The sequence below is a fragment of the Salmo salar genome, chromosome ssa29 (genome assembly GCF_905237065.1).
Source record: "Salmo salar chromosome ssa29, Ssal_v3.1, whole genome shotgun sequence".
NCBI classification, from domain to species: domain Eukaryota; kingdom Metazoa; phylum Chordata; class Actinopteri; order Salmoniformes; family Salmonidae; genus Salmo; species Salmo salar.
The window spans coordinates 135,457-152,576 of NC_059470.1; the positions used below are offsets into that span (position 1 = coordinate 135,457).

The window sequence follows — 17,120 nt, forward strand, 5'->3', positions numbered from 1 at the left end:
TTATATTGGATCGTTTGTGTATTCATAGCAACCCACCTTATAAATCCAACAATTATATGTGGGAACTGAGTTTTCCACATTGTACTGGATGCAACAATCCAGTCTAGCACTCAATTTCATCATGCTGACCTTATATTCCCATTTAGACAAATGCTGTTCTGCCACATTGGACTGGAGTGGAGCAGCACTGTCTTATTTGAGTGCCATTTTGAGTGGATGGCTGCTCAGTCATTGAGGCATTTTAAACAGCACCACTTTGCATTATAGCCCTAGATCAACTGTAATAATAATGTAATAATTAGGGGTTGCTTATATAGTCCTGTTTCACTTACTTACAAATGGGTAACCTGTACAGGTGTGAAATGGAAATGTTTTTTTGGGGGAATAATCTCGTTTCAGACATACCCTGATCAGCACAGGGTTAAGGACAAGGCACTGTAATTTAAAGGAATACTCCAACTACTTTCATTTTTTTCCTTTCAGATTTTTGCATTCTTAGTGGATTCTTCCTGCTGCTTTCGTTGGCTTGTTTTGGTTTACCTGCTGCATTGATTTTAATGATGCAAGCAGCGGTGCCGAGTACAGGCTAGCTCTGAGCTGCTCCGAGCTGACTTCTGTGAGCTCGCGCTCCAGTTCTGTCAGTCCTCCACGTAGGCATCACTTCAGCTGTTCTCTGAGAAAATGGGGGAATTTCTCTTTTATTACCCACCCACCATGTTGTACATAGTCAGGGAGGGGAAGAAGTCTCTGGTACACAAGGCTAAGAAGGGGGTGTGAGGATGGGGTCAGGGACCCAGAAGTCCCCTGCCACCTTCTGGAAATCTCTCAAACTGTTTGCCTATTCACAGCTCACCTCACTGGTCCGTCGAGCCACCCTGAAGGACAAGGACCACGCGACCAAGTATGAGAAAGTCCACAATTTCAAGGTAAGACCTGAATCTGCCTTTTCAGCGCTTCTTACTTTTCCTCTTCCGCTCTTACTTTTTCACTGCCTTTACGGTGGTTATATTACATTTGAGGTTGTTTGATTGGCATATTCTACGTTTTTGGAATGACAGGTGGAGAATTGCCTGTAACTTTAACTTTTTTTTATATCTGATCGGCTTTCCGACCAGTGAGCAGGATTTTGAATAGTTGTGAAGGATGAGGGTTTGTAGTAGTCTTCAGCAACTGATAGTGTAGTCTGACTTGCTACCAGACTTGTCATGGGTAGCTCATATAAACGGGGAGAGGGCGAGGTAGCAAAGGTACCTGACAGAACACAACACAGCCCTTATTTCCATTCTGCCTAGCCAGACGCTTGGGAACCCTCACAGAATTCAGCCTCATCTTGCTAACCACGTCTCTTACCAGTCAAACGCAACAACCATCTTCTCCTAAAATAATCTCAGCCATCAGCCAGATATAATTTCACTAGAGCAGTGGTTCCCAAACTTTTTATAGTCCCATACCCCTTCAAACATTCAACCTCCAGCACTCTCAAATGTTGTTTTTTGCCATCAATGTAAGCCTGCCACACACACTATACGATACATTTATTAAACATAATGAGTGAGTTTTTGTCACAAACTGGCTCGTGGGAAGTGACAGAGCTTTTAGAGGACCAAGGCGCACATAATAATAATAATAATAATAATAATAATCAATAATTTTGCTCTTTATTTGGCTATCTTACATAACTTTTATTTGTTAATTGAAAATTGTGAATAACTCGCCACAGGTGAGAAGGGTGTGCTTGAAAGGATGCACATAACTCTGCAATGTTGGGTTGTATTGAAGAGAGTCTGTCTTACCACTCCACTATGTCTCCCAGTCATGGCTTTTGCGCCATCAGTACAGATACCAACATAAGCAGCAGCTACATTTGGCTACATACGGACCGTTAGTGGAATTCCCCCAAGAGACTAACGGTTAATGTGATTGGATGTTAATTATTTGACAAGGCTACCTGTATTTGACATTGTGATATTTTGCTAGATGGTTTAATTTTGTTTGGCAGTGAAACAAGGCTACTCAGGCGAGGGGGAAAAAAAACTCACCCATTGGAAAATATAAATGGACTGTTTGAAAATGTGAAGAAAAAAATATATACAGTTGAAGTCGGAAGTTTACATACACCTTAGCCAAACACAAACTCAGTTTTTCACAATTCCTGTCTTAGGTCAGTTAGGATCACCACTTTGTATTTTAAGAATGTGAAATGTCAGAATAATAGTAGAGTTATTTATTTCAGTTTTGATTACTTTCAACACATTCCCAGTGGGTCAGAAGTTTACATGCACTCAATTAGTATTTGGTAGCATTGCCTTTAAATTGTTTAACTTGGGTCAAACATTTCATTTGTCCGATTCCTCCTGACAGAGCTGGTGTAACTGAGTCAGGTTTGTAGGCCTCCTAGCTCACACTCTTTTTCAGTTCTGCTCACACATTTTCTATAGGATTGAGGGGACCAGGGGGACCAGTACGGAAATAATGTATGCATTCACTACTGTAAGTCGCTCTGGATAAGAGCGTCTGCTAAATGACTAAAATGTAAAAAATGTGAAATGATTGAGGTCAGGGCTTTGTGATGGCCACTCCAATACCTTGACTTTGTCCTTAATCCATTTTGCCGGAAGTTTAAGTCGGAAGTTTACATACACTTAGGTTGGAGTCATTAAAACTAGTTTTTCAACCATTCCACAAATTTCTTGTTAACAAACTATAGTTTTGGCAAGTCGGTAAGGACATCTACTTTGTGCATGACACAAGTAATTGTTCCAACAATTGTTTACAGACAGATTATTTCACTTCTATAACAATTCCAATTCCACTGTATCACAATTCCAGTGGGTCAGAAGTGTACATACACTAAGTTGACTGTGCCTTTAAACAGCTTGGAAAATTCCAGAAAATGTCATGGCTTTAGAAGCTTCTGATAGGCTAATTGACATCATTTGAGTCAATTGGAGGTGTACCTGTGGATGTATTTCAAGGCCTACCTTAAAACTCTGCCTCTTTGCTTGACATCATGGGAAAATCAAAAGAAATCAGCCAAGACCTCAGAAAAAAACATTGTAGTCCTCCACAAGTCTGGTTCATCCTTGGAAGCAATTTCCAAATGCCTGAAGGTACCACGTTCATCTGTACAAACAATAGTACGCAAGTATAAACACCATGGGACCACACAGCCGTCATAACACTCAGGAAGGAGGCAGGTTCAGTCTCCTAGAGATGACCGTACTTTGGTGCGAAAAGTGCAAATCAATCCCAGAACAACAGCAAAGGACCTTGTGAAGATGCTGGAGGAAACAGGAACAAAAGTATCTATATCCACAGTAAAACGAGTCCTATATTGACATAACCTGAAAGGCTGCTCAGCAAGGAAGAAGCCACTGCCCCCAAAACCGCCATAAAAAAGCCAGACTACGGTTTGCAACTGCACATAGGGACAAAGATCGTACTTTTTGGAGAAATGTCCTCTGGTCTGATGAAACAAAAATGGCCATCGTTATGTTGGGAGGAAAAAGTGTTCTTCGGCTTGCAAGCCGAAGAACACCATCCCAACTGTGAAGCACGGGGGTTGCAGCGTCATGTTGTGGGGGTGCTTTGCTGCAGGAGGAACTGGTGCCCTTCACAAAATAAATGGCATCATGATGACGGAAAATGAAGTGGCTATATTGACGCAACATCTCAAGACACCAGTCAGGAAATTAAAGCTTGGTCGCAAATGGGTCTTGCAAATGGACAATGACCCCAAGCATACTTCCAAAGTTGTGGCAAAATGGCTTAAGGAACAAAGTCAAGGTATTGGAGTGGCCATCACAAAGCCCTGACCACAGTCCTATAGAACATTTGTGGGCAGAACTGAAAAAGCGTGTGCGAGCAAGGAGGTCTACAAACCTGACTGTTACACCAGCTCTGTCAGGAGGAATGGGCTAAAATTCACCCAGCTTGGTGTGGGAAGCTTGTGGAAGGCTATCTGAAACATTTGACCCAAGTTAAACAATTTAAAGGCAATGCTACAAATAATAGTGTGTGTAATCTTCTGACCCACTGGGAATGTGATGAAAGAAATTAAAGCTGAAATAAATAATTCTCTCTACTATTATTCTGACATTTCACATTCTTAAAATAAAGTGGCGAACCTAACATTTTTATGTATTTTATTTCACCTTTATTTAACCAGGTTGGCTAGTTGAGAACAAGTTATCATTTGCAACTGCGACCTGGCCAAGAAAGCATAACAATTCGTCACATACAACAACGAGTTACACATGGAATAAACAAAACATACAGTAGAACAAAAGAAAACAAAAAGTCTATATACAGTGAGTGCAAATGACGAACTGACCTAAGACAGGACATTTCTAGTAGGATTACATTTCAGGAATTGTGAAACTGAGTTTAAATGTATTTGGCTAAGGCTTATGTAAACTTCGGACTTCAACTGTACTTCATCAAACATTTTATCCAACATTTTTAGATTCAAGACTCGTAATTGAGGACCTTGTATAAACAGAGTTAGGGTAATGTGGCTGTGCTGTCTTTTCATGGCGTCACAACGGTGAACAAAATGGACGGATCGTAGCTGGCCCTCCCACCGACCGTTTCCACATTCTCTAAATTAGGACTAATGTTCAATTCTCAAATTCTGGGATGTAGTAGAATTGAGCCCTTTGTCTTACTGTGAAACTCTCTCCATACTGCATGGTCAAGGAGAGGAGTCTGCACGGAATTTTATGACGTGGGTGTTAGTCATAAAACTGCCCCCTCCTAATGGGGGGGGGGGTCATGTCTCTGCTAGAGGGCTTGCGTCTTGACAATACATACATTTACAAAAAAAATGTGAATCACATTTTGTTTGGTGTTCCCCCGACGGCATTGCGTGTACTCCTGTTTGGGAATACCTGCACTAGAGTATGGGACATAAAGTGAAAATCTCAAATATTGCGTATCGGTTGTTTTTATAAATTCAATGGATTCATATTTTATTCATGAAAAATATGTATAATTTAAAAGGTATAGCATTTTCACAATAATACATTTTGTTTTGTGAGATTTAAAAAAAACAGGACTGCGGAGATAAATGTTGAGCATTTCTGATTGGTCTAGCCATTACCTGGCAGAACTAGGCATTTGTTTGTGATGTGGTCCCTTTTAGATTTCAGTGTTAATCCTGGCATTGTCAAACATGGTACTCACCAACACTCCCGCCACACTCCAACCACCATTAAGACTTGCCAGTCTGCTTTCTAGCGCTGCTTATCTCTCACAGGGATAATTCCCAATTGGCTCCTTCAGTGTGTGCAGACTGTGGAGAGCCAGGGAAAAGCCTAGTATGTCCATCTATCCTTCCATCCAGTAAAAAAGTGACCAAGTTTTCCATCCTTTCTTCCTCTCCCCTGCAGGTGCACACCTTCCGGGGACCCCACTGGTGTGAATATTGTGCTAACTTCATGTGGGGCCTCATCGCTCAGGGAGTGAAATGTGCAGGTAAAGGGAGGGTGGGAAGCAAACTGTGATCTCTGCTTTGTGTTTTGTCTTTTTACACACAGCTAGTTTGAACTTGGTTTTGAGGAGATGTCACATACAGCACCATACAAGTGTCTACAGGGCATTCGTAAATTCACTCTGGTAATCTATTTCGAGTTCAGAGCACTCTGGTGTGAGAGTGTCAGAGCGCAGAATAATTGACTTTACGAACGACAAGTTGTGCCTGTTATGACAGGTGCCAGTAAATATTAACTAAAAAAACTAATTGAAATGTTGCCAGTAAGTGACTCACTAACCCTCTTGATAACATGAAAGTAGTCTAACCAGCTCAGGAAAGGTGAGTAAAATGGTCAGTGTGATCTGTTCTCTCATCTTTGTATTTAAAGTAGCTAGAAAGCTACTTTAACCTCTTATGGCTAGGGGGCAGTATTTTCACGGCCGGATAAAAAACGTACCCGATTTAATCTGATTATTACTCCTGCCCAGAAACTAGAATATGCATATAATTATTAGCTTTGGATAGAAAACACTCCAAAGTTTCTAAAACTGTTTGAATGGTGTCTGTGAGTATAACAGAACTCTTATGGCAGGCAAACCTTAACCGCACCGCTAACCTTATTCCTAACCATAAATTAAGGTGGTGTTCTGTCTTAGAGTAACTATTACAGTGCATTCTTGGGGACCTTCAATGCTGCTGACATTTTTTTGTACCCTTCCCCAGTTCTGTGCCTCGACACAATCCTGTCTAGGAGCTCTACGGGCAGTTTCTTTGACCTCATGGCTTGGTTTTTGCTCTGACATGCATTATCCACTGTGCGACCTTATATAGACGTGTGTGCCTTCCCAAAACATCAAGGATGATCAATGAAAACAGCATGCACCTGAACTCAATTTCGAATCTCATAGCAAAGGGTCTGAATACTTACAGTACCAGTCAAAAGTTTGAACACCTACTAATTTCAAGGGTTTTTCTTTATTTTTACTATTTTCTACATTGTAGAATAATAGTAAAGACATCAAAACTATGAAATAACACATATGGAATCATGTAGTAACCAAAAAAAGTATTGAACAAATCTAAATATATTTAATATTCTTCAAATAGCCACCCTTTGCCTTCATGACAGCTTTGCCCACTCTTGGCATTCTCTCCACCTGCTTCACCTGGAATGCTTTTCCAGTAGTCTTGAAGGAGTTCCCACATATGCTGAGCACTTCTTGGCTGCTTTTCTTTCACTCTGCGGTCCAACTCATGCCAAAGCATCTCTATTGGGTTGAAGTCGGGGGATTGTGGAGGCCAGGTCATCTGATGCAGCACTCCATCACTCTCCTTCTTGGTCAAATAGCCCTTACGCAGCCTGGAAGTGTGTTGGGTAATTGTCATGTTGAAAAACAAATGATAGTCCCACTAAGCGCAAACCAGATGGGATGGTGTATCGCTGCAGAATTCTGTGGTAGCCATGCTGGTTAAGTGTGCCTTGAATTCTAAATAAATCAGTGTCACCAGGAAAGCACACCTTCACACCTCCTCCACCATGTTTCACGGTAGAAACCACACATGCGGAGATAATCCTTTCACAAAGACACGGCGGTTGGAACCAAAAATGTATTTGGACTCAGCAGACGAAAGGACAGATTTCCACCGGTCTAATGTCCATCGCTCGTGTTTCTTGGCTCAAGCAAGTCTCTTCTTATTATTGGTGTCCTTTACTAGTGGTTTCTTTGCAGCAAAATTAAGGCCTGATTCACGCAGTCTCCTCTGAACGGTTGTTGAGCTGTCTGTTACTTGAACTCTGAAGCATTTATTTGGGCTGCAATTGAGGCTGGTAACTCCAATGAACTTATCCTCTGCAGCAGAGGTAACTCTGGGTCTTCCTTTCCTGTGGCGGTCCTCATGAGAGCCAGGTTCATCATAGTTTTTGCGACTGCACTTGAAGAAACTTTCAAAGTTCTTGAAATCCCTCACTGAGGGGGATTGTGTCTCTCTGAAACCCTGCAATAAGTACCATAATACCAGTAGATAGCATTTTGTTGTAGACTTGTGAATGCTTTATTCAGATTATTTGTTTTATTTAGCCAGGCAAGTCAGTTAAGAACAAATTCTTATTTACAATGATGGCCTACACCGGCCAAACCCGGACGACGCTGGCCAATTGTGCGCCGCCCAATCACGGCCGGTTGTGATACAGCCTGGATTTGAACCAGGGTGTCAGTAGTGACGCCTCAAGCACTGAGATGCAGTGCTTTAGACCGCTGTGCCACTTGGGAGTGCAGCGTGCAATACAGTTTAGATGAGAAACTCTGCTCACATAGAATAACTAGCCTACTTTTGTTTGTCTATATATACTGAACAGAAATATCAAGGCAACAATTTCAAAGATTTTACTGAGTTAGTTCATATAAGGAAATCAGTCAACTGAAATTCATTAGGTCTTAATCTATGGATTTCACATGACTGGGAATAAAGATTGCTGGATATTGGCGGGAACTGGAACACGCTGTTGTACTCAACGATCCAGAGCATCCCAAACATGCTCAATGGGTGACATGTCTGAGTATGCAGGCCATGGAATTGTGTACAGCTCCTTGCGACATGTGGCTGTGCATTATCACGCCATCACATGAGGTGATGGCGGCGGATGAATAGCATGATAATGGGTCTCAGGATCTCGTCACCGTATCTCTGTGAATTCAAATTTCCATCGATAAAATGCAATTGTGTTGATTGTCTGTAGCTTATGCCTGCCCATACCATACATGAAGGGAACATTTTGGCATTTACTCTGATTGATGAGAAACTCCATATTGCAAATGTATGGTCTCTTACTAGATGTCCACGAATGTTTGGAAAATTCACAGACGGCGGCGGGCCGTGCACCGGGGCCAGATCTTCCGGGAAGTCATCAAACGAAGTCTCTCGGACATTCGGTTTCCGTTTTATAACATTTTGGTCATTTTTCCACTGTCCTGGAAAATACCACCAGAGGGTGAATGGAATCATATTGCAAATTTACAAAACATCACCAATCACGACGTGGCCTTTTCTCCTAAACGGAAAAGACTGAGAAGACGAAACTTAGGCATAGGTTTGGCATAGGGGGCAGTATTGACACGGCTGGATAAAAAACGTACCCGATTTAATCTGGTTACTACTCCTGCCCAGTAACTACAATATGCATATAATTATTGGCTTTGGATAGAAAACACCCTAAAGTTTCTAAAACTGTTTGAATGGTGTCTGTGAGTATAACAGAACTCCTATGGCAGGTCAAAAACCTGAGAAGATTTCATGCAAGAAGTGGCCTGTCTGACAATGTGTCGTTCTTCTTGTCTCTGTTTATTGAAGAGTGAGGATCTTAGCTGTCCCGTGACACTTCATACGGCTGCCATAGGTTCTCAGAAGGCGGCAAAAAGCTGAATCGTGGCTTTGCAGGCTCTGGCTGAAACAAAGTAGCGCGTTTGGGTAGTGGCTGGTTACAGTACTGTGAGACTCAGGCTCGTGCCCGCGTCGACCGAAAGCTTTGTTTTCTTTCCTCTGTTTAGCTAAATGGACATTCCCGGTCGGAATATTATCGCTTTTTTACGAGAACAATGGCATAAAAATGGATTTTAAACAGCGGTTGACATGCTTCGAAGTACGGTAATGGAATATTTAGTTTTTTTTTTGTCACGAATTGCGCCATGCGCACGACCCTGATTTACCATTTCGGATAGTGTCTGGGACGCACGAACGGATATAACGATGAATTATTTTGGACCAAACCAACATTTGTTATTGAAGTAGCAGTCCTGGGAGTGCATTCTGACGAAGACAACAAAAGGTAATAACTTTTATAATAGTAAATCTGATATTGGTGAGTGCTAAACTTGCCGGGTGTCTAAATGGCTAGCCCGTGATGGCTGGGCTATGTACTTAGAATATTGCAAAATGTGCTTTCGGACATATCGAGTGCATAGAGGAGTTCTGTATCTATAATTCTTAAAATAATTGTTATGCTTTTTGTGAACGTTTATCGTGAGTAATTTAGTAAATTGTTAGTGAATTCGCCGGAAGTTTGCGGGGGGTATGCTAGTTCTGAACGTCACATGCTAATGTAAAAAGCTGTTTTTTGATATAAATATGAACTTGATTGAACAAAACATGCATGTATAACATAATGTCCTAGGGTTGTCATCTGATGAAGATCATCAAAGGTTAGTGCTGCATTTAGCTGTCTTCTGGGTTTTTGTGACATTATATGCTAGCTTGAAAAATGGGTGTCTGATTATTTCTGGCTTGGTACTCTGCTGACATAATCTAATGTTTTGCTTTCGTTGTAAAGCCTTTTTGAAATCGGACAGTGTGGTTAGATTAACGAGAGTCTTGTCTTTAAATAGCTGTAAAATAGTAATATGTTTGAGAAATTGAAGTAATAGTATTTCAAAGGTTTTGAAAATCGCGCCACAGGATTCAACTGGCTGTTACGTAGGTGGGACGAATTCGTCCCGCTTGCCCCAGAGAGGTAAAAAAAAAAAGAGTTACAGATCCAATTTGCAGCGTGTTCAGATGAATCCGTTAAGGCGGGTTTTGGAGCTCTGCGAGATTTCTGTGATTTTCTGAAATAACACACACTCATTCAACCCTCTGTAAATAAGTCAGTTCTTAACGTAAGGATTTAAAACTCAATATTCTATAAGAGCCTAACCCAAGGAGGATATGTGTTCACTTTCAGCTTCCTGTGCCTTAAAATGGTGTCATAGGGGCTGTTTCGAAGGGTTAAAAAGGTCAATCTTTCCACAACTTCATATGTGTGATTCGGCAACCCTCATGAACTGTAAAACAGTCATTTCTCCAAACAGATGTCAAAGAAAAAACTCTCACACACACATAAAGAATGGAGTGACACAGTGCGGGGCTTAGACACACAGAGCATGCAATGGCATTACCATAATCTCTTGGCTGTGCCGAGTTCAACGAGATGCCCCGCTTGACAGGAGCTTGCTCGGTCTGAGCGCAGCGACCATGAAAAAAGTAGGCCCATAATGAAGCCTGGCCCTAAATTGCAGGTGCTTTTGGGTGACAGCGGGAGAACCGTTAGGGTTAGAAGCACAATTCGACCTCAGGAACATTCCCGAGGTCCTCCTGATCTGTGCAAGCATCACCTTGACCATTTGGCATTAACCCTTAAAACCTGTTGAGGACAGACGATCCGCTAGCGGAACCCCTCGCCAATAGCCAATGGAATAGCAGGGCGCGAAATACAAAACAACAAAAATCTCATAATTTAAAATTTCTCAAACAATCAACTATTTTACACCATTTTAACATAGGGCTATATATCATTTGGGCAGTATAAATGCCATTTGGACATGGTTCACTGACTTTTGGTTTTGGAAACCGACTTCCTATGATCATACATGGCAAATGGACAAACATCCTGATTTGGCACATTCAATACTTTCATATTGCATTTGGACATTTCTTATGGCATTTGGCAAAAAAAAAAAAAAAAAAGTGACTTGACTTCGACTTTTGACTTCCTATGAAATCATATTGCAAATGGACAAAACATATGCCTTATGGACAAGCAAAAAAAAATACGTTAACCTGTTAGGGCTAGGGGGCAGTATTGACACGGCTGGATAAAAAACATACCCGATTTAATCTGGTTACCACTCCTACCCAGTAACTAGAATATGCATATACTTATTACATATGGATAGAAAACACCCTAAATTTTCTAAAACTGTTTGAATGGTGTCTGTGAGTATAACAGAACTCAAATGGCAGGTCAAAACCTGAGAGATTCCTTTACAGGAAGTGGCCTGTCTGACCATTTCTTGAACTTCTTTTCCATCTCTATCATTTACTAAGGATCTCTGCTCTAACGTGACACTTCCCACGTCGTCCATAGGCGCTCAGAGCCCGGGAAAAAACAGAATGTCGTCATTCCAGCCCCAGGCTGAAACACATTATCGCCTTTCTCAAGTGGCCGATCAAGGGACTCTGGGCTTATGCGCGTGACCCGACCGCCCCCGCCTTTGGGATTTTTTCCTCTGTTTGCCGAAAAGGAGATTCCCTGTCGGAATATTATGGCTTTTCTACGAGAAAAATGGCGTAAAAATTGATTTTAAACAGCGGTTGACATGCTTCGAAGTACGGTAATGGAATATTTAGAATTTTATTGTCACGAATTGCGCCATGCGCGCGACACTTCTTTACTATTTCGGATAGTGTCTGGAACGCACAAACAAAACGCCGCTATTCGGATATAACGATGGATTATTTGGGACCAAACCAACATTTGTTATTGAAGTAGCAGTCCTGGGTGTGCATTCTGACGAAGACAACAAAAGGTAATCAAACTTTTATAATAGTAAATATGATTATGGTGAGTGCTAAACTTGCCGGGTGTCTAAATAGCGAGCCCGTGATGCCTGGGCTATGTACTTAGAATATTGCAAAATGTGCTTTCACCAAAAATCTATTTTAAAATCGGACATATCGAGTGCATAGAGGAGTTCTGTATCTATAATTCTTAAAATAATTGTTATGCTTTTTGTGAACGTTTATCGTGAGTAATTTAGTAAAATGTTAGCGAATTCCCCGGAAGTTTGCGGGGGTATGCTAGTTCTGAACGTCACATGCTAATGTAAAAAGCTGGTTTTTGATATAAATATGAACTTGATTGAACAAAACATGCATGTATTGTATAACATAATGTCCTAGGGTTGTCATCTGATGAAGATCATCAAAGGTTAGTGCTGCATTTAGCTGTCTTCTGGGTTTTTGTGACATTATATGCTAGCTTGAAAAATGGGTGTCTGATTATTTCTGGCTTGGTACTCTGCTGACATAATCTAATGTTTTGCTTTCGTTGTAAAGCCTTTTTGAAATCGGACAGTGTGGTTAGATTAACCTCTATGGGCTAGGTGGGACGCTAGCGTGCCACCCGTGGTGCACTCCATCAACAGCAGGTGCATTTCAAGAGCGGCAAATTTGAATCCAAATAAATGTCAAAATTCAAATTTTTCAAACATACAACTATTTTACACCCTTTGAAAGATAAACATCTCCTTAATCTAACCATGTTTTACGATTTCAAAAAGGTTTTACGGCGAAAGCATAAATTTAGAGTATGTTAGGACAGTACATTTACAAGAGTTGTGTGTAATGTTTTGTCAATTCAAAGACAGGGTCACCAAAACCATAAAACCAGCTAAAATGATGCACTAACCTTTTACAATCTCCATCAGATGACACTCCTAGGACATTATGTTAGACAATGCATGCATTTTTAGTTCTATCAAGTTCATATTTATATCCAAAAACAGCGTTTTACTATGGCATTGATGTTGAGGAAATCGTTTCCCTCCAATAACCGGCAGTCAAGTCAGCGCCACTAATTAAATAATTAAAATTAGAAAACATTGGTAAAATATTATATTGTCATTTAAAGAATTATAGATTTACATCTCTTGAACGCAATCAACTTGCCAGATTTAAAAATAACCTTACTGGGAAATCACACTTTGCAATAATCTGAGCACTGCGCCCAGAAAAATACGCGTTGCGATACAGACTAGACGTCATGTTGGGGAGATCTAAAATCGAAAATACTATGTAAATAATCCATTACCTTTGATTCTCTTCATCAGATGTCACTTCCAGGTATCACAGGTCCATAACGAATGTAGTTTTGTTCAAAAAAGCTCATCATTTATGTCCAAAAATCTCCGTCTTGTTAGCACATGATCTAAGCCAGCCGGACTTCTCGTCATGAACGAGGGGAAAAAATATATTTACGTTCGTTCAAACATGTCAAACGTTGTATAGCATAAATCATTAGGGCCTTTTTAACCAGAACATGAATAATATTCAAGGTGGACGAATGCATACTCTTTTATAACGTATTGGAACGAGGGTACCCAACATGAACTCGCGCGCCAGGTGTCTAATGGGCCATCATCGTTCCATGGCTCTTGTTCGGTCAGATCTCCCTCCAGAAGACTCAAAACACTTTGTAAAGGCTGGTGACATCTAGTGGAAGCAATAGGAAGTGCCAAAATATTCCTCAGCCCCTGTGTTTTTCAATGGGATAGGTTTAAAGGTAATACAACACATCAGGTATCCACTTCCTGTCAGAAAATGTCTCAGGGTTTTGCCTGCCAAATGAGTTCTGTTATACTCAGACACCATTCAAACAGTTTTAGAAAATTTAGGGTGTTTTCTATCCATATGTAATAAGTATATGCATATTCTAGTTACTGGGTAGGAGTGGTAACCAGATTAAATCGGGTATGTTTTTTTATCCAGCCGTGTCAATACTGCCCCCTAGCCCTAACAGGTTAACGAGAGTCTTGTCTTTAAATAGCTGTAAAATAGTCATATGTTTGAGAAATTGAAGTAATAGGATTTTTAAGGTTTTGAAAATCGCGCCACAGGCTGAAAGTGGCTGTTACGTAGGTGGGACGAATTCGTCCCGCCTAGCCCAGAGAGGTTAATAAAATATGACAAGTATGTTCATACATGTGTAATTGACAAAAAAATCTAAAGAATTTCAAAAAACGGTCTAGAAAGCACTTTTATAAGGGGTGATAAGTTTTCGAAAAACTTCATATTTTACTCTTGGGTCTTGACTTGTGTAACACAAGTCAAGACCCAAGAGTAAAATATGAAGTTTTTCGAAAACTTATCACCCCTTATAAAAGTGCTTTGTAACATTTGCAATAAGAAAATTCACGGTGGAGCGCGCTCACCATCTATTGGATTTTTGCTGTGTGACACTTGGGATTTGCCATATGACATTTGCAATATGTTTTGAATGAAATGGCGTCCAAATGAGTGGTATTGTACATTGTGTATATGTTTCGTACAGTGCCAATATGTTCCCATTTCATTTTTGTCCATTTCATGGGGGTCTTCCCTTACATATCGTCACCGCCACCATGGGGCACTGTTCACAACATTGACATTAGCAAACCCCTTGCCCACACAACGCCATACACTCTGTCAACCATCTGCCCCTAGTACAGTTGAAACCGGAATTCATCTGTAAAGAGCACACTTCTCCAGTGTGCCAGTGACCATCGAAGGTGAGCATTTGCCCACTGAAGACGCTTACAACGCCGAACTGCAGTCAGACCCTAGTGACCCTAGTGAGGAAGACGAGCACGCAGATGAGCTTCCCTGAGATGGTTTCTGACAGTTTGTGCAGAAATTCTTTGGTTGTGCAAACCCACTAGTTTCATCAGCTGTCCGGGTGGCTGGTCTCTGACAAGTGAATGTTAGTGATGGTGACGCATGATTCATCACTCCATCTGGCAGTCTGACGGACGAATCTGGGTTTGGCAGATGCCAGGAGAATGCTATCTGCCACAAGGCATAGTGCCAACTGTAAAGCATGGTGTAGGAGGAATAATGGTCTGGGGCTGTTTATCAAGGTTCGGGCTAGGCCCCTTAGTTCCAGTGAGTGGAAATATTAACGCTACAGCATACAATGACATTCTGGACTGTTCTGTGCTTCCAACTTTGTGGTAACAGTTCGTGGAAGGCCGTTTCCTCTTTTAGCATAACAATGCACCTGTGCACAAAGCAAGGTCCATACAGAAATGGTTTATCGAATGGTGTGGAAGAACTTGACTGGCCTGCACAGAAGCCATTGAGCATCTTTGGGATGAATTGAAACACCGACTGCGAGCCAGGCCTAATCGCCTAACATCAACACTAATTGTGTGATGGCGGGGATGCAGGGCTTTGTTCCAAACAAAAAACGACAAGTGTGCTTGCTTTATTTCTTCAATGACAATGCTAGGAGAGGGGGAAAAAAAGTTGAAGGTTCTTTCCTTTAGTAATAAAAGTGCTTTGGAATTAGAGTGGAGAGGTGTGTGTATGGCCACTTTGAGACACCAGTTAGACCTCTCACTCAAACCCTTTTAATCATTTTTTTATCTAGCACCTCTGACCTAACTGATGCCGGAACTTCTACAGATGTGTAAGCTGGAGCATTGTGGGAAGCAACCCGTCTGTCTAGAGAGACTAATATTAAGGAGTAATATAACTGTTTATTACGGCTTTTCCTGGCACGGAGGCTTGCTACACTCTCACACAAATGTCACGCCGTTGACGGGAGTCTCCCCATGTGATTTCGGCTTAAGGATATGAGTGATTTGATCTGGAAACTCTTTTTGGGCTGGTGCTCGGTGGGCTAGCCTCTACCAGCATGTACCAGTTTTCTGTGCCCTACTCCTTCAAGACTACACACCTTTAGCCCCTACTGCATAGCAGCACCATGCCTGTGAGGAACAACACCAAAACTTGTGTGTCAAATTAAATGATAGAAGCTTGTCATATAAACGTGTGTGTGTGTGTGTGTGTCTCAAGATCACATGGTGATCATTAGTTCATTGCCTACTAGCCTTTTCATCCTTGACCTTAAGATGCCAAATCATATCAGAGCATCTCACCACTGACCTTGCACTGAGAAAGAAGCTGACGTCACAGGATTTAGACTGCTGTCTGTGGGTGCATGCGTGTCCTGTGTGCTGTATTCTAGGTTCTTTATCGGCCAACACAAATACTACTCCGATAGTAATTTTTATCAAAGTTGCCAGGATGTCAAGTGCATTCACTAATGCAAGTACATTGGCACTGGCATAACTGGCTGTAACAACCTAAGCATTATGAAACTTTAATTATTTCAAATAGGCATAACGTAGCAAGTTAGCAATAAATGTATGTTCGACACTTTCCCATTTGCCCTCAATACAACAACAAAAAAACTACCATTGCTTTATTTTAGCTAGGAAATAATTAAGGGTGGAGTTAGATCTTGCTTTTTCTATTCTTCTCTTGAGTGCTCAAGGTGACACCTGCAGCCTTGGCATCCCACCCGGAACTGACATCATGCTCTAGTTTTCAATGCCACTTTAAGGGCAAATTGATCAGAGACCTTAAGAAATTATGTGCATGATAGAGTGGGTTCTTACTCTTGTACTGTTTCTTGATTTGAAGTACTTGTCTCTATCTAATGTGTAATTGCTTGATGCTCTTGTAATACAGGGCTCCCTTGCAAAGGAGACTGGTCTCAATGGGACCGCTTGCATAAATAAAGGTTCAATTAAAAAAATACACAATTCATCTCCAATTGGAAATAACATTGAGGACAGTCTTTATGCATTGTAACAGAATAATACTTTAGTGCTGCTCCACTACAACCTTCCGTTTTTAATTGTGATAATGAGACTTCATTTAGGCAGGACTCCCCTGACTAAATAAAGGTTAAATTAAACGATACAGCATTTTTGCTAATCCCATCTCTTTTTCTCCCCAGATTGTGGTTTGAATGTCCACAAGCAGTGTTCCAAAATGGTGCCAAATGACTGCAAGCCTGACCTCAAGCATGTCAAGAAAGTATACAGTTGTGACCTTACGACACTGGTAAAAGCCCACAATTCCAAGCGACCCATGGTGGTGGACATGTGCATACAAGAGATTGAGTCTAGAGGTGAGCAGTAGAAAATGACCCACTTGGGATGTTTTTTTTGCTATAGGGTTATGGTTTGACATCCTCCAGTAACAATGTTCATGTTACTTTGTTCAAATTTCCTGATGAGTAATGGAGAGATGTTAATTTGATGAAAATGTAAAGCTGTTTAATTCGTCA

The 17,120-nt window shown here is 41.1% G+C and overlaps 1 protein-coding gene across 3 annotated transcripts in view; it reads left to right on the forward strand.

The window, feature by feature from the left end:
- Window positions 1-17,120, forward strand: part of LOC106590032 (N-chimaerin) — a 44,191-nt gene that overhangs the window by 18,684 nt on the left and 8,387 nt on the right. For all 3 annotated transcript variants that reach the window (XM_014180521.2, XM_045710718.1, XM_014180522.2), the window contains 3 exons: window positions 849-926; window positions 5,391-5,475; window positions 16,788-16,961. In XM_014180521.2, the coding sequence (XP_014035996.1) occupies window positions 849-926; window positions 5,391-5,475; window positions 16,788-16,961 (337 nt within the window). The remainder of the gene's footprint in view (window positions 1-848; window positions 927-5,390; window positions 5,476-16,787; window positions 16,962-17,120) is intronic.